Source organism: Grammomys surdaster, unplaced genomic scaffold, assembly GCF_004785775.1.
Source record: "Grammomys surdaster isolate TR1022 unplaced genomic scaffold, NIH_TR_1.0 125896, whole genome shotgun sequence".
Taxonomy (NCBI): domain Eukaryota; kingdom Metazoa; phylum Chordata; class Mammalia; order Rodentia; family Muridae; genus Grammomys; species Grammomys surdaster.
This window is the reverse complement of record NW_021620720.1, coordinates 3,117,838-3,143,123: the sequence shown is the minus strand read 5'-3', so window position 1 is coordinate 3,143,123 and position 25,286 is coordinate 3,117,838. Positions and strand designations below refer to the sequence as shown.

At 39.8% G+C, this 25,286-nt stretch overlaps 1 protein-coding gene and 1 pseudogene across 3 annotated transcripts in view; one reads left to right on the top strand and one right to left on the bottom strand.

Annotated features, from left to right (window-relative positions):
- Csnk1g1 (casein kinase 1 gamma 1) overlaps positions 1–25,286 on the bottom strand; it is a 140,192-nt gene that overhangs the window by 28,976 nt on the left and 85,930 nt on the right. For all 3 annotated transcript variants that reach the window (XM_028752330.1, XM_028752332.1, XM_028752331.1), the window contains exons 6-11: positions 20,571–20,722; positions 17,981–18,215; positions 8,011–8,096; positions 5,550–5,634; positions 5,121–5,269; positions 2,964–3,071 (exon numbers count right to left, since the gene is read on the bottom strand). In XM_028752330.1, coding sequence (XP_028608163.1) covers positions 2,964–3,071; positions 5,121–5,269; positions 5,550–5,634; positions 8,011–8,096; positions 17,981–18,215; positions 20,571–20,722 — 815 coding nt within the window. The remainder of the gene's footprint in view (positions 1–2,963; positions 3,072–5,120; positions 5,270–5,549; positions 5,635–8,010; positions 8,097–17,980; positions 18,216–20,570; positions 20,723–25,286) is intronic.
- Positions 10,972–11,564, top strand: LOC114608367 (annotated as a pseudogene).

The following is a 25,286-nucleotide window of genomic DNA, read 5'->3' as shown; positions in this document are numbered from 1 at the left end:
TTCTTTCTCTTTCTTTCCTTCCATTCTTTCCTTTTCCTCCCTCCCTCTACCCTTCCTTCCTTCCTTCCTTTCTTTCTTTCTTTCCTGTATTTATTAATGGGATAAGGTCTCTCAGTGGCCTGGAACTTATCATGTAGGACAGGCTGGCTGTTTAGTGAGCCCCAGGGAACTGCTTGTCTTAGTCTCCACACTTCTGGGATTATAAGTGTGTGCCTGCTACCATGCCCAGCTTTTCTGTTTTGTTTTAAGAAACCCGACTTGGGTCCTCTGGAAGTGCAACAAGTACTCCTCATTACTGAGTCATCTCTCCTCATTACCAGTCTTCTGCTTTTTTTCCCACATTGGTATTGTATGCTCTTCACATGCACACTGGGAATACTACTCAGGTCCTCATACTTGCAGGGCAAACACTTTACCAACTGAGCTATCACTCCACTCCATAAAAGTTGTTTTTGCATTTGTTTTAAGTCACATAAAAATGAAAAGGGGGAAAAAAAAGAGGGCTTGCACTAAAAATTTAGCTCACTATTACCAAACTTGTCTAAGGTCCTCAGGTTGATCTCCAGAACAAAGAGTAAATAAAAAATAATTTAAAACAGAAAAGAAAGTAAAGGGTCGAAATAGACATTTAGTTATGCTCACATGTAGGTGGATGATTGAACACAAGATTGTGAATAGGCTGAACAAGTGTTCTCTATCTGATCCAGATGTATAGGTCAGTATTGAAATGCTTTGTGTTTATGGTGTTCATATGAGCGCAAGTACACGTACATGTATTTGTACAAGTGGATGCAGGAGGACAACCTTTGAGGTCATGTCCTCAGGAGTCAGCTGTCTTGCTTTTTGAGACATGGTCTCTCATTGGGACCTGAAGCTTGATGGTTTCCACCAGCTGGCTGATCAGTGAGCACTCGAGATCCTCGTCTCTGCCTGTCCTGCCTGAGATTATAAATGTGTGCCACTAATAGCTCACTATCAAAAAACATGTCCTCATATTTGTACTTTAGCGTTAGAGCTATCTCTCCAGCAAAGATCTACAGCCTTCTCATTGGTCTCAGTATCAGCTGCCAAGTTAAAAAAAAAATGGTTTAAAGCGAATTTCCTCATCATCCAGTCTTCTGCTTTATAGCCCACTTGCCTGCTGAAGTTAATTCCAGCATTTTGAAAACTTCCTATTATTGTAGCCTCAACCACTAGGGCTTCTTTATAAGATATATAATTATTATTGGTCATGCTCTTTCTGCTTAGACTATGTTGTTCGTCTCTACTTCTTCCAAGAACATTTCAAATGCAGCTTTTTCCCATTCCCTGTGAAATAATGTCATGCTCTGACTAGAAGAAATGTTTCCTTCTAATTCCAAATGAGACTGGGTGCGATAGCCCACGTCTTAAATCTCAGCAGATCTCTGTGTGTTTAAGTCCAGTCTTGTCTACACAGACCTTGTCACAAACAGACAAACAAACAAACAAACAAACAAATTCCAAGAGGTCTTACTTTTTCATTCTCCTCTATTCTGCCTTGTGTCACACTTACCTGTTACATGGCTTATCTATTTGTCAGATCTTTGGAAATAAGAGCTTTCTACTTATTCCTGAGGCCATTAGGTTTGCCAGCCAGTGGCTATCCCTGACAAGCCACAGCATGAAACATGAACATGAAAGTGGGGACAAATAAGGAGACTGCAGCAGGGAAGAACAAGACAGGACAACAGTAGCAGGAGACAAAATTGTTCCATTTTCTCTCACAAGAACGATCTAGGTTTAAAAACAGTAGGTATTTGTGTGAAAACAGAAACTGGACTACTGGAAGAGAAGAAATGGGTCAGTGAGAGAGGAAAAGAGGATGATGGGGGGGCAATTGAACAAAGTACAACAAAACACATGTACAAAACTGTCTTAATCAAACTCATTATGTTATACACTAATTTAAACCATTACTAAAAATGGGCAGAGATACAATAGCTATGGTTTCACTTTTATCTCTTTTCTCTTTCTATAAATTCTTCTTTTTATTTTTTCTCCCTTGGTTTTCTGAGATAGGGTTTTTCTGTGTAGCCCTGGCTGTCCTTGAACTCACTCTGTAGATCAGGCTGGCCTTGGACGCAGAGATCTGCCTTCATCTGCCTCCAAAGCACTGTGACTAAAGGCATGCAGCCACTACCACATAGCTCTATACATTCTATTTATTATAAAACTGAAACCTCATTATAAACGGTTTCAGAAAACTACCACTCAGAATTCCCAACACTACTTCTGTTACTATTTTGTACTACCGCTTCTCATTGATTTTGTTCACTTTCTCTTCCCAGAGAGGAAACTGTGAAGACTTACTATTTATTTTGGCTTTTTGAAACAAGACTATTGCTATGTAGTCTACACTGGCCTCTAATTATAGCAATCTTACTGTTTCCAATTTAAAAGTACTGTGATTAAAAACATGCTCTGTCATATTGGGCTCTAAACACCTTTTTTGGTGACTATGCCAGACCCTGAACCATGGCCTTGTACATGCCAGGAAAACATTCTACCCCTGAACTACATCTTTAAGGCATCGTATACAATTTCCAAATCAACCTGGGTATTTGTGCACAGGTTGTATTTTATACCAGGTCAGCTGAAAACACAATCCCCATCCTTTTTATCAGTAAACAAAAAGTAAAATGGCACAAGATCCAACTGCAGATAGGACCTTGAGCATAGCAAGTGGTCTATCTGCATGCCCATCAGTCCTTCAGATCTTAGATCCTAATTTACAGTTAATAATCAGATCTCCTGAAAACCAGAGTAGTCTCTAAGGCCCAGAGTCTTTAGTTTACGTGCCTCTTCTCAGTGTATTTACTCCTACTCTGACAGTCATTCCAATATCATACTAAATCAGTTACTTTTTCTGAATTCCATATCTGGGTTTTAGCATTAGCTATGAAGAAGGGGAATGATTAAAACAACTAAAAACGAATACATACCTGATTTCTAAGAGGCTGTTGTTGTGACGGCCGATCCCTGTGTGTGTGGCTTTCTCGAGTTATTGCAGATGCACCAGAATCTACATGAACTGATCCTACTGGAGTAGGCTAGAAAAATGAAAGTAAAGGTCAAATGGGTAGTGTGGTGTGTGATATACACCATTAAACCCAGCACTTGAGGGAGAGGCCAGCTTGTGAGTTTGAGGCCAGCCTGGTCTACAGAGTTCCCCAAAATGATGAATGGGGAAAGTAAGTTTAATGAAACAGCTCTGCAAAGGGCAGCAGCATAATAATTCTTATAGACTTAGGAATCAGCCAAGGGGGTGGGGCAGAGGGAGAAAGGAATCTGGGTGGGAGAGGGAAGGAAAAGGGGAACATGATCAGGTACTGGGGAGGGGGAACAGGAGTGAAGCCCTGAGGGCCAGAGAATAAATGGAAATATGCAACCTTGGGAGGTGGGGGGATCCTCTAGAAAGTACCAGAGACCTGGAAGGTGAGAGACTCTCAGGACTCAAAGGGAGGGACCTTAGATGAAATGCCCAACAGAGGGGAGAGGGAACTCGTAGATCTATCTCCAGTAGATAGACAGGGCATCAAGTGGAGGGATGGGGTTGCCATTCCACAGTCAAAAACTCTTAACCCAGAATTGTTCCTGTTTAAAAAAAAAAAAAAAAAACTGCAAGGACAAAAATGGAGAAGAGACTGAGGGAAAGGAGATCCAGTGACCGGCCAAACTTGGGATCCATCTCAAGAGGAGGCTCTAAGGCCTGACACTATTACTGAGGCTATGGTGTGCTTACAGACAAGAGCCTAGCATGACCGCATTCCGAGAGGCCCAACAGGCAGCTGACTGAGACAGACACAGATACTTACAACCAAACATTGGCAGAAGCCAGGGACCCCCATGGTTGAATTAGGAAAAGGCTGGAAGAAGTAGAGGAGGAAGGTGACCCCATAGGATGACCAGCAGTCTCAACTAACCCAGACTGCTGAGACCTCTCAGACACTGAGCCATCAACCAGGCAGCATACACTAGCTGGTTCAAGGACCTCAACACATATACAGCACAGGATAGCCAAGTCTGGAATCAATGAGAGAAGATGTACCTAACCCTTGAGAGACTTGAGGCCCAGGGAGTGGGGAGGCCTGAAGGGGTGGGTTGGGTTTGGTGGGGTTGGGACATTGTCTTGGAGTCAGAGGGGAGGAGGAATCGGGAGTCAGAGGAAGGAGGGGAGTGTGGACATGGAAGGGGATAATGACTGGATTGTAAAAAAGATTTAAAGACAAATAATAATAAAAATAAAAATGATAATAATAATAATAAAAGAGGTACCCCCCAAAATTTTAAATTCATTTTTTATGTGTATGGGTGTCTGACATGCACATATGTCTGTGCACCACATGCTTGCAATGCCTGAGGAGGCCAGAAGAGTGTTGGATTCTTTAGAACTGGAGTTACAGACAGTTGTGAGCTGCCAGGCAGGTGCTGGGAATTGAACCTAAGTCATCTGGGAGAGCAATCAGTGCTCTTAACCACTAACCCATCTTTCCAGCCCACACTGTTTTTCTTTCATGTCATCTTGTTTTCCCATGTGCAGTTATCTGCAGAAGGGAAGGTAGCCTGGCCCTCAATAATCCATTTGAGAACAGGCTACTTTAGGAAGAAAAAAAACACCCCTTCCCCCAAAAAACCAACCCAGCTCTATAGCATTATTTCTAACATAGGCACTGATGCTGTGGACTCCTGGTCAGAACACTAAGTCCAAGTTTCCTGCGGTGCTGGAAGGGTTCTATTCCAACAGAAGTCAAGTTCTTCTATAGCACAGATAGTGCTAAGCTGTGAATCATTCCAAGAAATGTGTAAAAGACAAGTTTACGTTCTAGTATCCTTAGATACACATTATACTCTTTGAAGACTCATTTGTATTTGATGTGCCTAACTGCTGCCTAAATATGTGTATGAACACCATATGCATGCCTGGCACACACAGAGCAGAAGAAGGCACTGGATGTCCTTGACCTGGAGTTACAGATGGTTATTAGGTGCCATGTGGATTCTGGACACCTCTGTAAAAACAGCAAAGATTCAAGCAGAAGGACTGGCAAGTAAAAAGGTGGAGTGGAATTTATTCATTTATTTTTTTAAAGAATACTTACAATAGGCCTTCCAACCCAATCATAGGCATAGTCAAAGGTATAGCCTTTCCGTTCAAACAGATCTGTGAAGAGGGTCCGTAAATACTCATAATCAGGTTTTTCAAAGAAGTCTAATCTCCTGACATATCGAAGGTAGGTTGCCATCTCCTCTGTTAAGAAAGAGGTAAAAAGCCATTCCTGTTAACTGAATGTTTCCCCAAAGGTTAAGTAAGCTCTGAGCCACACAAGAGGTATCTATACAGATTACCTGATAGTAATATTTTCTTTATAGATGAAATAAAAGTGATACCTTCCTTAGGCTGAATAATAATAAAAAGAAATTTAAATGATCTGGCCAATCAATATCTATTAGTATTTATAGATACTATGACATTACCTACTTCGAAGTATTAGTCACACTGGCTGCATATTATCATTTTAGCATCGTACCTGGAAAGTTCTCACAGAGAGCTTCGATGGGAGTATTCCTTTTGGTATCACCAATTTTTTGATATCTCTCTTTTAATGTATCAGCCTGTAGAAAGTAAAGAAATAAAATCACCTGGAAAAACATACTAAGTAAGTAGGTTTAAGGATGTTTTCAGACACTGGGGTTATAGTCTTTTTAAAAATTTTACTTTCAATTATGTGTATGTGTGTGTATCTGTATGTGGCATATGTGCCCGAGGAGGCCAAAAGAGGAGGCAAGTTCCCAGCAGCTGGAGTTACAGGTGGCTGTGAGTTAACTGGAAGGTGCTAGGAAATGAACATGGGTGTTCTACAAGAGCTCTGTATGCTCTAAAACCAGAGTCATCTCTCTAGTATTCACAATAGTTATTTTTGCTCAAACAGGTAGGATTTGTTAGTGGATCTCACTTTTTTAAGTCATGCTGTGTTTAGAGACCTACAAACCTCTGCTGAGCTCTAGAAAGTTTCACTTGCAAATATGTTCAGTAATCTCAGATGAGATGTACAGATAGGATAAGAAAAAAAACCATTATGCAGCTGTGTTTTAAAAACCGCAGCAGCTTAGAAAAACTGCCATAGCCAGTTAAGAGTTCAAAGTGATTCAGCCCTTCTCCCTCTAAGGTCAGTTCCAGTTTCTGGTAGAGGTCAGAGTAGATGCATGTATTATTCAGTTGACATTCAAAGAATATGTTTTCTCAGGTGAAGTCACAACTTTTTGTGAACTTTTCTATAGTTAGTAATTTATTTTTTTACTTCAAAGGACAGTAAAACTAGTGTCAAGTTCAAAAGACTGGAAAAACAAGAAATGAGAAGAATCCTTTAAGTAATATTCTCAGGGTTAAGGAGACAGCTTTACCGACAAGGGAAACCAACCAACAAATAAAACCTTTTCAAACAAATGAAAGATACCTGCATAATAGGGGGTTGCTTACAAGTAAATGTGTGCCAGTGGGTCAGAGCAGTCCAAATACAGCATAAGGAATAAACACAGGAGGCTCTTGGACCTTGGGCGCTTCCTTAGGCTTTAACCAGCCTGCTTCACCCAGAATTACTTTACTAATTTAATGAATTAGTAAAGTAAATTACTAATTTACTTTAACAGCATGAAAAAGTAAATTGGAGAGATTCTAAATCCACTACTACCACCAAAATGGGGTCTCAATCCATGAGAATTTCAAGCAAGTAACACTACCAGCAAGCTCGATGTGTAGCTATATGTAACATGTCACTATCAATGAAAGGACATACATGACTAGATGATTATAGATGAGAGTTGTCAGAAGAAAAATTTAAGACAATTTTTTTTTTTTTAAGAAAATAGGAGGGTCTGGCTGTAGCTCAGAGAAAGGACATTTGCCTAGAATGTACAAGGCCCTGTGTTTAATCAGTGACAATGAGTGGGTGTAGAAGCCATGTCCTAGAATGCATGGAAAGATGGATTATTTTGCCAACCTGGAGGAAGGAAGTATATGAATACCTCAAATTACAGATTAAGATTCTTTCCATATTAATATGTTGAAGTAAATTACAACTAAAAATATATCCTACATCTGACTATCTAAAGGGCTTTGGGAAGAGTTAAGAGAGATTAAGCTTCCTAGTAACAGCTACAGAGTAATTATAATGCTTATAACTGTATTAAGAGTTTACTCATATCTACCTAAAGAAGCATCTACCAGCCGGGGGGTGGTGGCATACGCCTTTAATCCCAGCACTTGGGAGGCAGAGGCAGGCGGATTTCTGAGTTCGAGGCCAGCCTGGTCTACAGAGTGAGTTCCAGGACAGCCAGGGCTGCACAGAGAAATCCTGTCTCAAAAAACCAAAAAAAAAAAAAGAAGAAGCATCTACCTAAAAAAGTGACTAAAACTTATGTTTGCAAGAAATGGCTATTATTTGAAAGTTATTTATTCAATAATGTATTTAAACAAACAGCAAGGTTAAGCCTGAATTTTTTTTCTGCTATTTTTGTTAAGGTGAGTCCTTTACCTATGTAAGATTAATACATATTTTCCAGTTCTCCTTAGGAGGCTGAAAAACCCTGTTGATTTTTTTTTTTTTTTTTGGTAAATGTGTAGCAGCTGCTGTCATTGATTTGTTGTAAATTTTCCCCAATAGCTGGGGACTGCTCCTCCTGCTCTGTAGTGGTGTGGAGGAGGGCCACCGACAGGCAGAAAAAAGCAGCACTGTCATGGCTGGGAAAAGTGACGGAAGGAAGGAGTATGGAAACCCAACACAGAGAGGCAGGGGTTAAGACAGGAAGGCGAGGAAGCCAAACATGAACAAACCAAGCTCCCAAAGCCCAGGTAACCATTTACAATGTGGATGAATGTCACAAATCCCTGCTTCTCATCTCTGAAGCCAACCTTTTGTGCTTTTTAGAGACACTACACTAGGCAGCCCTTTCATTATCAACTGAGCAGACACAAAGCACTTTCAAGGATACCTTGAGTCCTTGCCAGGGTAGGCTGCCTCGAAGGAAGTACATGAACATATGGCCTAGGGCTTCCAAATCATCTCGCCGGCTTTGCTCTAAGAGGGAAGACAGATCACACACATTATGTTTGCAGTTATTAAAACAAAAAGAGCTTGAAACCCAAACAATCCCTCCCAAAGCCCTTCTGCTCTAGAATGGCTCTGCTTACTCGTCTTTGTACACCTGAACCAGGTATAATATTTTAGATTAAAACTGAAAAAACAATAGGTGGCCGTCCTTTGTTGCTATCAAGCAAAGAGGAAGTGAAGAGTAAACTCTAAATTAAAACCAAGATCCAATGCTAGCTGGTGGACAGAGCACTCCGTTTTCAACACTGTCACCTGCCTGAGAGTGAGATAATACATGAACAAGCAGGAGTTGTTTACTTTGGTTACCACAAGGGAAACTGAGCAGCAGTCTGAGCAGCTGAAGCTACTTTACAATGATGCACTTGGACTAGGCCTGCAAAGATACAAGATGCAGAACAGCTAGTATACATGTTAGCAAAATTTTTTCTAAGACAAGGTTTCTCTGTGTAGCTCTGGCTGGCTGTCATTGTGTATACCAGGCTGGCCTCGAACTCACAGAGATCTGCCTGCTCTGGGATTAAAAGCAAGCACCATCATCCCTCTCCCCCAAATGTTTAGCAATTTTAACTCATCACAAAAACTAACACTTTAGTTTCAAGTCAGCACAGAACAATATATCACTTCTTGGCTAATATTCCACTTGAATCAAGTCTCCCATAATCACCTTAAAACTAAAGGTTTAACACTAAAGGTGTCCTCTATGGATACACAAAACAAGTTGCTATCTTGGGAATTTGACTAAAATAAGTTGCTAGATTTTCTCTCTTTTGTAATAGGAAGATTAATTAGTAACTGTGGATTAGTTCATAAAAATGTGTGACTTTATCTGAGAAAATATAATCTTTGGATGGCAACTGAATACTAACTAGTACATGCATCTACTTTGAACTTAGCAGTTATGGCTCATCAAGACATTTATTATTTATTGTTCTTGTCTTACAGAGCTAGGCTTTAATGTGGCACAAGACAGCCTCAAATTTGCTATGTACCTCAGGATGATCATCCTGTCTCCACTTCTCAAGTGTTAAAATTACAGGCATGATTTGTGTTTACTTTCTGTTTTAGCCAAGTTTAGAGTTTCAGCCGGGCTTGGCGGTGTACATATTTAACCCTAGCACTAAAGAGGCAGATGATCTTGGTGAGTTCAAGGACAGCTTAGACTACATGATACCCTGGCTGAAAATGAGGGGTGGGAATGGGAGATGTATGTGTGTGTATGTACATAAGGAGAATTAGGAGACTACCTTTAACGTGTTTTACTTTTTAAGACAGGCTGGCCTAAAACTCATGATCCTTATACACTCAGCCTCCCAAGTGTTGGGATTACAGGACTGCATCACACCACTTTGCTAAGTTATCGCCTTCACCGTGATTCTGATCTTCTGAGCTCAAAGTAAAATCCAAGATTATCATATAGGCTGGGAAAGCCACAAACTAAAAATACAGCACAACATACCTAACTACTACCTCAAATTATGAGAAACTTGCACAAAAAGGAATGAGTAGTATTACTGTAAACCTGGTCAAAGTATCATGCTGGTGAGGAAATGGGCCCTATGTGGGGAACCTACTATTGCTGTTTGCTTAAAGACATTCAAACTGCCTACTAAATATTTATGTTTAGACCCATATGTTAGTGCTGCTCTCAACTTTTGCCAGAGAAGTTTCTTAGAGACTCCTAACTGTCAATGTCCCAGGAATAAGTGACTGTTGAGTGCCTCCCCGTAATGGGATATCTGTATCCTCCAGCAGGACTCAAGGATCATCACAGAAGAAGATGTGGAAAGAATGTAAAGGTTGAAGGATAGAGAAGAGTGCTATAAAAAAACATTGTCTTTTAGATAGGACATGGCTATTACACTCATGAACTTACTAGTCAATAACTCCAACATGGGTGGGGAAGATGCTCATGAGGCTATACCCTCAGCTGAGGAGTGACTGACAACTAATGGTTGATGGAGGAAGAGGGAAGTAATTTTATTTCCGGGGTATGGCTTATGCTCTTGAAGACAAAACTAACTGGATGCAGTGGGTTATTTAGAAGAGAAGGAAGAAGAAAAGGAAAAGATAAAGTGAGAGGAGCATTGCTGGAGGAGGTCCAGGAGGAGGTGGAGGATTAATAATATAAGGATAAGATTTACACACACACACACACACACACACACACAAACACACACACACACACTGAATAACAAGAAATAGTTTAACAACATAAAAATGAACAGTACTCTACAGGATAGATGAAATATTTCAACTTAAAAGCCTTTTTTTTTTTTTTGGTTTTTTCGAGACAGGGTTTCTCTGTGCAGCCCTGGCTGTCCTGGAACTCATTCTACTAGACCAGGCTGGCCTCGAACTCAGAAATCCGCCTGCCTCTGCCTCCCAAGTGCTGGGATTAAAGGCGTATGCCACCATTGCCCGGCAACTTAAAAGCTTTTATTTTGTTACTCTCACCTGCACATATCACTGTATCTTGCTACTACCTCACATTTGCCTTCTAAACACTCCCTACACCCATACACCTTCCAGGCCATTTTCTTTATTTCAGGTACCCCTTCTGAAAAGGCAGCATTGTAAATAGTACTAGCCCAGGCTGGCCTGGAACTCACCATGAAGCTCAAGCAAGCCTTGAACTTCTGGTGATCCTCCTGCCTTCTGCTTATTCAATACTGGGATTACAGAAATGGGCCACTATGCCTGACAGAAAGGGCTTTGAAAAGGCAGTATCCAGTAGAAAAAGGAGACATCCATGACCAGGGCATAATTTTGTGGTGAAGGGTCCCTCTTGAATGAATAGGTCCTGGATTAAAAATCACTAAAATAAAAGAAGAAAGGAGCTCTTTGCCCCATCTACTGCGAGAATGAAGACCATTCTCAGCAATCAGACTGTCGACATTCCGGAAAATGTCGACATCACTCTGAAGGGGCGCACCGTCATTGTGAAGGGCCCCAGGGGAACTCTGCGGAGGGACTTCAATCACATCAACGTAGCGCTGAGTCTTCTTGGAAAGAAAAAGAAAAAGCTCCGGGTTGACAAATGGTGGGGTAACAGAAAGGAACTGGCCACTGTCAGAACCATCTGCAGTCGTGTTCAGAACATGATCAAGGGTGTTACACTGGCTTCCGTTACAAGATGAGGTCTGTGTATGCTCACTTCCCCATCAATGTTGTTATTCAGGAGAATGGGTCTTTGGTTGAAATCCGAAATTTCTTGGGTGAAAAATACATCCGCAGGGTTTGGATGAGGACAGGTGTTGCTTGTTCTGTCTCCCAAGCCCAGAAGGATGAATCCTTGAAGGAAATGATATTGAACTTGTTTCAAATTCAGCGGCTCTGATTCAGCAAGCTACAACAGTTAAAAACAAAGATATCAGAAAGTTTTTGGATGGCATCTATGTGTCTAAGAAGGGAACCATGCAGCAGGCTGACAAGTGAGGCCTCAGATTCCTAGCTCCAGAAACAAGATCCTGATCACAAGTACAATCTGGGCAATAAAGGATTTATATATTGATTTGTAAAAAAAAAAAAAAAAAAGAAGAAAGGAAAAAGTGTGTAAAAGGATGTAATTAAACAGCAAGCTCTCCAGACAATTTTGCCTGCATGGGTTGTCTGAAATTTGCAATAAAATGTTACAGGATTGAAAACAAGTAGTCAGACAAAAAGTCTGTTACCAGAGCATAAGAAATAATGACAAGAACAGAGTATGTGAGGTAGGCAGAGCAGAATGGGAAACACAGCAGGAGAGTTCCTCACACCTTATCAAACTTCTCCACTTTCACATGTTTCCTGTATGTAACAGGAAGACTCTTTTTTTTTTTTTTAAATTTTTTATTTATTTATTATATGTAAGTACACTGTAGCTGTCTTCAGATACCCCACAAGAGGGTATCAGATATCATTACAGATGGTTGTGAGCCACCATGTGGTTGCTGGGATTTGAACTCATGACCTCTGGAAGAGCAGTCAGTGCTCTTAACCACTGAGCCATCTCACCAGCCCAGGAAGACTCTTGATAGTAAAAAATTCCCTTTCTCCACATTCTAGCCACCATCTGCTATCACCTGAGTTTTTGATTTTAGCCATTCTAACTGGTGGAACCTCTGGGTTGTTTTGATTTTCATTTCCCTGATAACTAAGGATGTTGAATATTTCTTTAGGTGCTTCTTGGCCATTTGAGTTTCCTCAGTTAGGAATTCTTTGTTTAGCTCTGTACCTCATTTTTAAATAGGGTTATTTGGTTGTCTAAAGTCTAATTTCTTCAGTTCTTTGTATATATTGGATATTAACCCTCTATTGGATGTAGGATTGGTAAAGACCTTTTCCCAATATGTTGGTTGCTGTTTTGTCCTATTGACAGTGTCCTTTGTGTTACAGAAGCTTTGCAATTTTATGAAGTCCCATTTGTCAATTCTTGATCTTAAAGAATAAGCCATTGGTGTTCTGTTCAGGAACTTCCCCCTGTGCCCAAGTATTTGAGGCTCTTCCCCACCTTTTCTTCTATTAGTTTCAGTGTATCTGGTTTTATGTGGAGGTCCTTTATCCACTTGGCCTTGAGCTTTGTACAAGGAGATAAGAACAAATTGATTTGCATTCTTCTACATGCTGACCTCCAGTTGAACCAGCACCATTTGTTAAAAATGCTTTTTTCCACTGAATGGTTTTAGCTCCTTGGTCAAAGATCAAGTGATCATAGGCATGAGGGTTCAATTTTGGGTCTTCAATTCTATTCCATTTATCTCCCTGCCTGTCACTGTACCAATAACATGCAGTTTTTAATCACTATTGCTCTGTAGTACAGCCTTAGGTCAGGGATGGTGATTCACTTACAAGTTCTTTTATTGTTGAAAATAGTTCTCGCTATCCTGAGTTTTTTGTTATTGCAAATGAATTTGCAAATTGTTCTTTCTATCTCTATGAAGAATTGAGTTGGAATATTGATAGGGACTGCAATGAATCTGTAGATTGCTTTCAGCAAGTTGGCCATTTTTACTATATTAATCCTGCCAATCCATGATCATGGGAGATCTTTCCATCTTCTGAGATCTTCTTCAATTTCTTTCTTCAGAGACTTCTTCTTGTCATACAGATCTTTCACTTGCTTGGTTAGATTCAGATCAAGGTATTTTATATTATCTGTGACTATTGTGAAGGGTGTCATTTCCCTAATTTCTTTCTCAGCCTGTTTATCCTTTGAGTAGAGGAAGGCTACTGATTTGTTTTGAGTTAATTTTATATCCACTTCGCTGAAGTTATCAGGTTTAGGAGTTCTCTGGTAGAAGTTTTGGGGTTACTTAAGTATACTATCATATCATCTGCAAATAGTGGTATTTTGACTTCTTCCTTTCATATTTGAAATCCTTTGACTTCCTTTTGTTGTCTAATTGCTCTGGCTAGGACTTCCACTACTATATTGAATAGATACAGAGAGAGTGGGCAACCTTGTCTAGTCCCTGATGTTAGTGGGATTGCTTCAAGTTTCTCTCCATTTAGTTTGATGTTGGCTACTGGTTTGCTGTCTATTGCTTTTACTATGTTTAGGCATGGACCTTGAATTCCTGATCTTTCCAGGGCTTTTACCATGAAGGGATGTTGAAGTTTGTCAAATGCTTTCTCAGTATCCAGTGAGATGATCATGTGGTTTTTTTCTTGGAGTTTGTTTATATAGTGGATTACACTGATGGATTTACTTATATTGAACCATCTCTGCATTCCTGGTATAAAGCCTACTTGATCATGATTGTTTTGATGTGTTCTTGGATTCAGTTTTCAAGAATTTTATTTAGTATTTTTGCATTGATATTCATAAGGGAGATTGATCTGAAGTTCTCTTTCTTTGTTGTATCTTTGTGTGGTTTAGGTATGAGCATAATTGTGGCTTCACAGAACTAATTGGGTAGTGTTCCTTCTGTTTCTATTTTGTGGAATAGTTTGAAGAGAATTGGTATTAGGTCTTCTTTGAGGTCTGATAGAACTCTGCACTAAAACCGTCTGGTCCTGTGCTTTTTTTTTTTTTTTTTGTGAGGAGACTTTTAATGACTGCTGCTATTTCTTTAGGGGTTATAGGACAATTTAGATAGTTTATCTGCTCCTGATTTAACTTTAGTACCTGGTATCTGTCTAAAAAATAGTCCATTTCATCCAGATTTTCCAGTTTTGTTGAGTATAGGCTTTTGTAGTAGGATTTGATGATTTTTTTTTAATTTCCTCAATTTCTGTTGTTATGTCTCCCTTTTATTCTGATTTTATTAATTTGGATACTGTCTCTGTGCCCTCTGGTTAATCTGGATAAGGGTTTATCTATTTTGTTGATTTTCTCAAAGAACCAGCTCCTGGTTTTGTTGATACTTTGGATAGTTCTTTTTGTTTATACTTGGTTGATTTCAGCCCTGAGTTTGATTATTTCTTGCTGTCTACTCCTCTTGGGTGTATTTGGTTCTTTTAGTTCTAGAGCTTTCAGGTGTGCTGCCAAGTTGCTAGTGTATGCTCTCTCCAGTTTCTTTTTGGAGGCATTTAGAGTTATGAGTTTTCCTCTTAGCATTGCATTCATTGTGTCCCATAAGTTTTGGTATGACGAGCCTTCATTTTCATTAAATTCTAAAAAGTCTTTAATTTCTTTCTTAATTTCTTCCTTGACCAAGTTATCATTGAGTAGAGCCTCCATTGTTGGTAGGACTGTAAGCTGATACAACCACTCTGGAAATCAGTCTGGCAGTTCATCAGAAAACTGGACATAGCATTACCTGAGGATCCAGCTATACCACTCCTGGGCATATACCCAGAAGATGCTCCAACATACAACAAGGACACATGCTCCACTATGTTCACAGCAGCCTTATTTATAATAGCCAGAAGCTGGAAAGAACCCAGATGTCCTTCAACAGCAGGACAAGTACAGAAAACACAATGGAGTTATTACTCAGCTATTAAAAACAATGAATTCATGAAATTTTTATGTAAATGCATGGAACTAGAAAATATCATCTTGAGTGAGGTAACCCAATCACAAAAGAAAACACATGGGATGCACTCAGTGATAAGTGGATAGTAGTCCAAAAGTTCGCAATACCCAAGATTAAACTCACAGACCACATGAAGCTCATGAAGAAGGAAGACCAAAGTGTCGGTGCTTCGATCCTTCTTAAAAGGAGTAACAAAATACTTATGGGAGCAAATATGGAGACAAAGTGTGGGACAGAAACTGAAGGAGGGGTGGTCCGGAGATTGCTCCACCTGGGTATCCATCCCATGTTCAGTCACCAAAGGCAGATGGTGACGTGGATGTCAGGAAGTACATGCTGACAAGAGCCTGATATAGCTGTCTCCTTAGAGGTCTGCCAGAGCCTGACATATACAGAGGCGGATGCTCACAGCTAACCTTTGAACTGGTCATGGGGTTCCCAATGGAGAAGTAAGAGAGAAGACTGAAGGAACTGAAGGGGTTTGCGGCCCCATGGGGAGAGCAAAAATAATACCAACCAACTAGAGCTCCCAGGGTCTAAACCACCAGTCTGGGAACACATAGGGAAGGATCCATAGCCCCAGCTGTATATGTAAGTGAGGATGGCATTGTCAGTCATAGGTGGGAGAGGAAGCCCTTGGTCCTGAAAAGGCTAGATGCCCCAGTGTGGGGGAATTCAAGGGCAGGGAGATGGGAGTGGGTGGGTGGGAGGGGGCACATCCTCATAGAAGCAGGAAGAGGGGGGATGGGATAGGGGGTTTCTGGGTGTGGGGGGGAAATGGGGAAAGGGGTAACATCTGAAATGTAAATTTAAAAAATATATAAATTAATTAATTAAAAAAATTCTGTAGGCAAATGTTTGAATTGTAGCTAAGTGAGCACTAGAGGGCGAGCTCTCCACAGATTTACAATTTTCAAACAAACAAACAAACAAACAAAATGTGATGTAGCTCTTTAAGTCCTGAGAAGGATAAAAACCTAGCTCTGGGACATAGAATAAAGAAACACGATACTTAAACTAGGTGTGAGATCGAGGTCTATGTCCACCGTTTCTATTAACTCATACTAACTACATTCAGTAAAGTGAAAACACAGCCAAGCCACCTACTTTGGGCCTCGGTTTGGTATATGAAAATAATGTGGTCACTTTAAATAATTTGAAAAACCATTTTTGAGCTCTAAAATTTTAAAATAATCAATATTAAACTATTAATCTTAAATCTTCTTTTGTTGTTTCTTTCCTTCTTTAAGTTGAGACAGGGTTTCTCTGTGGAGCTCTGGCTGTCCTAGAACTTGCCCTGTAGACTGTATTGGCCTCTAACTCACTGCCTCTGCCTCCCAAGTGCTGGGATCAAAGGTGTGTGCCACCACTGTGCAGCTAGGTCTTAAAATGTTAATGAAAACCAGCATGTGCTTTCTCCATACTTGTTTGGATACTCTGTACTTGTTTAACTCAAAAATTCAATAGGTCCTCCTCACTTTTTCACAGTGGGTTTTTTGTTTTGTTTTATTTTCAAAGAAGAATTTTGTTACTAGGAAATGAACAAGACACAATTGCCTTCAACATGGTAAAGGCTCACTTTCAGGTTTAAAAAAAAATGTGCTTGCTTTATAGGCACAACACCCCAATTTTAGGCTAAACATATTTTGTTCAGCTGGGCTGTCTTAGTCAACGGAAGGTAGCTCATCTGATGTCATGCCAGGTAGAACACATTTAAAAACCAACAACATTAGAGCTCCCATGGACACTTCTCTAGTGCGATACCTGAGATAGTTTATGAGTTATGTTTTGTTTGAGACATGGTCTTACTAGGTAATCTCAGTTGGCCTGGAACTTGCTATGGAGATGAGATTGGTTTCAAACTCAGGGACCTATCTGCCTATGCCTCTAGAGTGCTGAAATTAAAGATGTGCACTACTATACCCAATTACAAGAATTTTTGCCAGGCACAGGGGCACATGTCTTTAATTCTAGAATTTGGGAATTAGAAGTATACAGATCTCTGAGTTCAAGGCTACATACAGTAAAACCCTGTCTTGAAAACAAACACGTATACACACACACACACACACACACACACACACACACACACACACACCATACATGAAGGGGGAGGGGAGAATTCTTTACAGTATGTAGAGAACAAACATAATGGTACGGCATATTAGATTTGACCTGAAGAACACTTGGACCTCATGAAACCTAACTTTGGAGATAATTCTAGTGGCAAATGCAGCACATCAAGATGATTTAGTGCTTTACTATCATAGAGGGTAGATGCCCAAAGTATACTCTGTAGAATAATAAAGATAACTGCCATGTGGGATAACCCACTGGGCTAATCATTCTATCCACATCATGTTTTGCCTGCATGTATGTCTGTGTACCACATGTGTTCCTGGTCCCAAAGAGTTCAGAACAGATTAGATTCCTTGGAACTAAAGTTACAGATGGTTATGAGCTGACATGTGGGTGCTGAGAACCAAACCTGGTACTCTGGAAGGGCAGCCAGAGCTCTTAACTGGTGACCCATCTCTCCAGCCTCATCGTCTATGTTTAGTGAAACCTGTTCATTAACACAGGACTAGCTCGATGTCCTCTTTTTAATGTGTATACATAGTCATACACATGTAAATACAAGTCTTGTTACTTAACCCAAATACTACTATCATCTTGCAATAACTCTTAAACTACTGAAGAACGAAGCATTAGAAAACACAGTATTAAGATATATGGGAACATCACTAACTTACCATTTCAATCTCTCAAGTACAAAAATGTCACTTACCTTATGATGCAACAAATGGTACAAGTTGTAATGCCCAATGTAATGAACAGTAAAGTGCTACTGGAAAAAAAGATGCTCACATAACCTGCCCCTTTCAAACACACCTTTGCCTAGATGTGTGTTGATAGACATGTATCGCGCAGTTCCAGTTAAGCTTTTGTGCTCTCTGTAAGGTATGTGTTTTTTGGTTTCAGGATCAATATATTCCTTGGCCAGTCCAAAATCTATAATGTGTATTACATGCTCTTTCTTATTGCCTTGTCGGCCAATCAAGAAGTTCTCTGGTTTGACATCTCGGTAAATGAGATTCTTTGAGTGTACATACTCCATTCGAGAAAGCTAAAAGAAAGAAAAAATAATAATGGAAATACCTTGAAATAAGCAAGCTGGGGGAGGGAGAATCCAAAAAACTTTTTCTGGAGATGGGATTTCATTATGTAGCTTGACTGTCACAGAGATCTGCCTGCCTCTGCCTCCCAAGTGCTGGGGTCAAAGACATGTGCCACTATGCCTGTCCCAAAATATTTCTTTTTTAAAACTATGTTTGTTTATTTACTTACTTTGTATGTGTATGTGTGCACACATGCAAGTGCATTCATAGGCATGTGTGTGGCAGTCAGAAGTAACTTGTAGGAGTCAGTTCTTTCTACCATGTGGACCTGGGGGCTAACTTTAACTTGTCAGACTTGGTGGCAAGTGCTGAGACATTTCACTGTAACTCCCCTCACATATCCCCGCGCCCTCAGTTTTATTCTTTCCTTCCCATTGTTCTGCATCGCTCTGCTGTCTAGGCTAGGCCTTGAGCACTTGAACTTAAGCAATCTTCTTATTTGGGTCTTCTATGTAACTGCCACCATAGATATGCCACTGTCCCTGGCTCAGCGTAAGGTTTCTGAAACTAAAATTAAAACTCATCTCTTGGCTGGGTGTGGTAGTGCATGCCTTTAATCCAAGATAGATATCTATGAGCTCAATGCCAGCCTGGTCTACATAAGAAAGTTCCAAGCTAGCCAGCGCTACCGAGTAAGACCTAGTCTCCAAAAAAAATAACAACAACAATAACAACAACAACAAAACAACAAAACATCCACTCTTATTTATCTCCCACTTTAATGATATAAACTAAAGCCATATTTTAAGGTTTGTTTTGTGATTTTATTTATGCATATGTATGTGTGCCTTCCTGAGTTTATATGTATCAATTGTGTGCATGTACAAGGCCAGAGGCTATCAGAAACAGAGTTACAGGCAGTGTTAGCTATCTGATGTAGGTGCTGGAAACCAAATTCAGAATTTCTACGAGAGCAGTAACTGATTTTAATTGCTGAATCCATCTCCAGCAAGCCCCTACATCCAAATACTTTTTGTTACAAACTTATAACAACTATGAAGATTAAGAGAAAACAATGAGATCATACAATTTGGCTAAGATGGTAATATCCTTACTTTATATATGTAACTTGCAAATGTGCCCTCTGAGACAGGCTCCACTGCCACCTCACCTCCTGCCCATATTTTATATTGTTAGCTGTTCAGGACTCTTTAACTCCAACCTTGGTATTACAGAAATAAGAAAGCGGGGGCCCATTAAAATTGATGCTAGACTGACATTAGACAGCTGGCCAGCAGCAGTAAGAGGATGGGCAGTTTAGTGATCACAGCTCAAAATAAGTAATGGTAACATTGTGTCAAATTTTATTAAATAATTTTTATCTATAAAGCATTTCTGCTTAGCATAGAAAGGAAGGCTTAAATCCTAGAATCTGCTCAAGTATTTCCAACTTGCTATAGGATGATGGTGAGACCATCACTACTTCACAAGAATTAAGTTGTACCTCAAGGCTGTGGAAGTATGGTGGTCTACAACCACCCCAGCACTCAAGAGGCTGAAGTAAGAGTATCTCAAGTCCAAAGCCAGTCTAAGGAAACTGGTGAGATCATACCACAAAATAAAACAACCCAAAATTTGAAATCTTCCTTTGAGGGTCTAAAAAACTTCTCAAAGAGACGGTTCTAACTGCTTAAGGTGGACCTACTGTTGAATTTGGCTGTAAAGCTTCTTGGCCAGGCCACAAGTATATAATATGCCACATGTTATATGGTATATTATCTTTAAACATCTCACTCACATAACTTTGAATAAAGGTTAGTACAGTGGATAGTACCTTCAATCTTTTCTAGTTTTCAACATTGAAAGAAAGAAGGCATGATAAAAGCTGACAGCTATGTCCCTAAGACCTATAAATAAGATGCTGAAGCAATTACTTGAATTCGCAAAGCTCCATCTATTCGTCCTCTTTCTCCTTAATGTAAATTATATTCCTCCACTTCAGTTACAGGAATGGTTCTGCTTCAAGGTGCAAACTCTTAAATAGAGCAAACTGCAGATGCACTGGCTTCCCTCAGTTAACCCTTTTGTAACCCTTTAAGTTGGTGACTAAGAACCTACCTTAGCTGTTTGGCATAAACTGTTATACACTGGCCAAGAGGCTTTGTGGTCAAATTACACACAGGAGCCAGCTAAAGCAGCAGCTGCAACAGTTCCTTTCAGAAGTCTGCTAGATCCTTCTAGAATGCTATTAAGCCTGAAAAAATTAAGTCACCAGATGTCACTGTAGCTAATACATCACTAAAGGGCCCTCAAGGAGGTGGGCAAGGGATCTATTTATCTTCTGGAACTGCACATCAACTTACCAACTGGATGGCTATCATTAACACCGTCTTCAAAGTAAACGTTCGGTCACAGAGGTCAAACAAGTCTTCCAAGCTAGGGCCAAGGAGTTCCAGCACCATGGCATTGTACTTTCCACATGGTCCAAAGTAATAAACCTGTGGGAGGCCTTCACCTGAAAGTGGAGTGGTAAATGAGGTACAGAGTGAGTCACAGAAACTAAAACATAAGACAACTGCATTAGCAGTGAATGTAATATAAAGTGTAATCTGTAAGATTTCAATTTCCTTTCACAGTCCCTCTTGGAAAAGTTAAACTGAGTATAATAGCTTCTGTGGGAACTATTACTGGGTAGAAAAGGCAAAGTCATTGCACAATATGTCCAAATAGGCAGTTATTTAATACCAGAGTACCAAAGGCGTTTCCACTGCTGTATAAAAGAAAATGGTCTCTTATCCATTATTGCTTCAGGGTGTAAACTATTCTTCCCAAAGGATGCCTGAAAGTGCAGCATCATAAAAGGTTCAAAGGACGCCTCACTGAGCTCAAATCCAAGCTAACAAAGCCTGCTACATTAGTTGGTCTCATTAGCACTCCCAGGGCTCACAGCTAAAGCCAGAAGGAGTTGTTGGTAACTGCTGCCCCAGGAGACTTCAGATTGAAGAGGCTGGGTCAAAGAGGTGCAACCTGGCCCTAGGCCAGCACAACTGGCTTTCTTCTCACACAAAATCTCTGTAGGGATTTGTTTCTCTCAGGTAGGAGTCAGCAGACACTTAGCATTTGTTGTTGTTAAGTAATTATGAAAGGAAAGGGAAAAACTAAAATCTAAAATGCTACAGTTTTCCAAAATTTGAAATTCATAGATATGTGAAGCTAAAAATCTGGGTTTTCTCACCTAAATAGCAACTTGTAAATTAATTCCTCTTTACAGTGAATCAGAAAAAACAAGGTATTCCAACCAACCAGAGCTCCCAGGGTCTAAACCACCAGCCTGGGAGCACTTAGGGAGGGATCCATGGCTCCAGCTGTATATGTAAGGGTGGAGGGCCTTGTTGGGCATAGGTGGGAGAAGAGATCCTTGGTCTCATGAAGGCTGGACAGACCAGTGGGTGGGAATTTGAGGGGGGGGGTAGGTAGGGGCACATCCACAGAGAAGCAGGAGGAGGGGTGAGGGGATGGGGGTTCCTGGGTGGGGGTGGGGGGGAATGGGGTAAGGGGATAACATATGAAATGTAAATAAAACATCCAATAAAAAAAAAACCCAAGGTATTCGATAAATGCTTATAAAATGACACCGTGAGAACAGTGGATATTTAGAAAGCTACAAATATGAAGAAAATGACTTCATCTTATCTAGCAGAAACATTGCCATCTCACAGGTATGTGTACACTAGTCTACAGTTATGTATGTTGTCACTTACTACTGCCTCTCCTTAAAGTTTAAGAAAATATAATTTTATCTATCTATTTATTTATTTTGAGACAAGGTTTCCCTGTTTAGCCCTGGCTTTCCTGGAACTTGATGTGCAGACTAGGCTGGCCTCGAACTCAGAAATCCACCTGCCTCTACCACCATGCTCGGCATCCATCTTTCTACTTTTTTAAAGAGTTATTTTTGGGGTTGAGTTGATGGCTCAGCTGTTAAGGGTTAGGCTCACAACCAAATTTTTTTTTTATTTATATGTACGTGTGTATGTATGCCATGTATGTACTGGTGCCCATGAAGGCTAGAAGAGGGCATCAGATCCTCTGGAGCTGGTGTAACAGGTAACTATGAGATGGGGATGCTGGCAACTGAACCACAGTCCTCTAGAAGAGGAGGAAGAGCTCCTCAGGGCTGAACTGTCTTGTCTCTCCAGCCACCATTCTTTTGTAACTTACATGGATGAAACACAGGCAGAAACAACACATATCTAACTATCCTTTTCCCCAAGGAAGGCCTTATGTATCTGGAGATACTGTGACTCATTGCTACAAAGTGTGCATGCTTAGCTTTTCCATGTACTGCATCAATCTGTCTTGTTCCTTTTAGACCCTAAACCACCTGAGTACTTCAGTAAGTTCATGGCTAGTCTGTACCATCTCATAAGGTACTCTTGGCTCCTCCTAATTCTGGAGTTATTTTTATTCTGTATCCAAACAGAAACAGGGTTTAAACTAAATTGTCTTTTCCTCCTTCTCCTGTTGTTCTGAAATCATTTTTCACTTAATTTTAAACATTTCAACATAGAACATTCTACCCAAGAGGTTAATTCCTTTTATCTTTCAAACACATGATAGATGGAATTTGGGGATAATTTAAATTTATGCTCAATCTATAGCATTTTTTAATGCCTCTAAATTTTTTTCCCCTAACAGTATTATATTCTTCAAAGTTAGTTGTAGCAGGACCTGTCTGGCCAATATTCATTGTTCCTCCCTCTGTATTTACTAAAAGCACTTTTTTGGTGTGTGTGCATGAGTGTGTGTTTATATATGTGCAGTACAGATGTGTGTGTACATTTGTGTGTAGGCCAGAGTCAACCTTCGGTGTTGTTCCTCTTCCAGCACTGAGATTACAAGTGTGTCACTGTACCTGGCTTTTTACATAGGTTCTGGGTTGGGTGTTAAACTTTTGGTCTTAAATTTACTGACTGAGCTACCTCTCCAGTCCCCAAGACTCTGACCATTGCAGAAAGCAACCTGTACAGTTACAATGGGTTATAGAAATGGTCAATGAGATGGAAGCAGAAAGTTTTGAGTGTGGTAGTTTTATCTAGAAAAGCTCTTTCAAGAAGAGAGCTGATTCAAATGGAAGGAAAATCTTACAGAACTACAGAAGCCAAGGAGAAACACCAAGTACCTTCAGGATATAATGCAACAACAGGAATAGACATAGTGAACAACAGAGTTTGATATTTGATGTCTGTGGAATAATCACACCAATAATCACTTTCCATCCTTTTACCCGCTCTCTTCATCCCTTCTTTGATTATGTTGGGGACTGAAACTTAGGTAAATGGTCTACCACTAACCTACAACTCTAGAACTGTTTCTAGATTTTTCTGAATGTAACTGATCTACAGGCATATACTTTATTCTAAAAAAGAAAAACCAAAGCTAACCTTATGTAATAAATACATGCTTCCTTTACTTGGTTGAATTCCCAAGTCTAGGCACACGATCCTCTTTTTAAATACTTAAAAACTCCAATTCAGGTCTACTTAGTTCAAAACAAGAGTAATAAGTTGCTTGTTTTCAACAACCTTCAATATCAAACCTAGGTATTCCCTTGCCATAAGTTTCCATATTTACTAAAAACTTATAAAACCATTTTTGTGTAATATTTATAATTTTTAACTATAATGTCAGTAATAAATTCTTTCTATAAACGTTATAGCATGAGGAATTCCTGTTTGGTGCATGTGAGACTTCAGAAGGCCTCAGTGCACATGTGGGGATGTTTGCGACCATCTGCAGGCCACTGCTTAGTTGCACAACATTTCTAGGGAGGTACAAGTTCTAAGATACTAGTGTAGAAAGAGTTCCAGTCAAGAGTCTTGAATCTAGTACTCGCTTCTACTACTTCCAGCACATTCCTTTGCCTCTCTCTGTAGACTGGATTTTTTTTCTTATTCTTTCCCAACACAGAAGAATTTAAAATAGTTCCTCTTTAAATTTAAATTATGACTATAATTTCTTCTAGCTATCTTCTAGGCTCATCTTTGTAAAGCCACAAAATCAGTGTGAATCAAACTTAAGATTCCACATGGAATAACAAAATGTAAGCTACAAATGTCATGCAACTAGAACAATGTTCACCTGAAACATCTCTAAAACTTGAAACAGAAACAGATGAAGTGACTTTGCTTCACACCTTCTGAATTAGAATTTCTAGGAGTGGAGCAGAAGCAAACAACACTCTGTAAGTGCTATGCAGTCTCTGGAGAGGAGAAATATAAGGCAGTGCTTTGCTTTATGACTAACATATTACCAGGACTCAGAAAACACAGACAAACTAGTGTCTACAGTTATTTGAGATTAGAACAACTAAACCTATTTGCCTATTCATTTGAGACCATGTCTCATAAACAGTTCAGACTGGCCTCAAACTTGCTATCTTCCAGCCTTAACATCAAAACTGTTGGCATTGCAGGTAGGTCACCAAATCTAGCTTGGACATAATATCTTTTAAAGGAAATAATTTAAAGGTTATTTAAAAGACTCCCTAGTGATGAGAACAGCCTTCTGTTCTAGGTTTTTTAGGTTATTACAAGAAATGGACTACCAAGTAGGAAAGTGTCTTCAGGAGATGTGGTTGTAATTTAATAGAACTGTCTGTACGAAAAGTTGCCTGTTTAAGTGCTATTCCATGCCTGTGTATTATGCACGGTTGCCCATATAGTAGCAACAGACTTTCATGACTCTTTGTTAGAGATTACCATACAATAATGAATGCAAGTGAAAATTCTGAATCTTTCACTCTTTTGTAGAGCAATCTCCAATTTACTGCTTCTTCACATTAACATTATGTTGTAAAATTCTTTAATAAGACAGGGAGTAAGGAGAGTGTAAATGTAATACAAGCTATATACATGGTAAAGACGGTACTTCTTGTGAATAATTTTGAGAGAAAGGATAGTAAAGCTGAGCAAAGCAAACATGCACTGGATTCTTTGATTATGCCATATCAAAAACTACGGTAGTTTCTCTCTCTCTCTCTCTCTCTCTCTCTCTCTCTCTCTCTCTCTCTCTCTCTC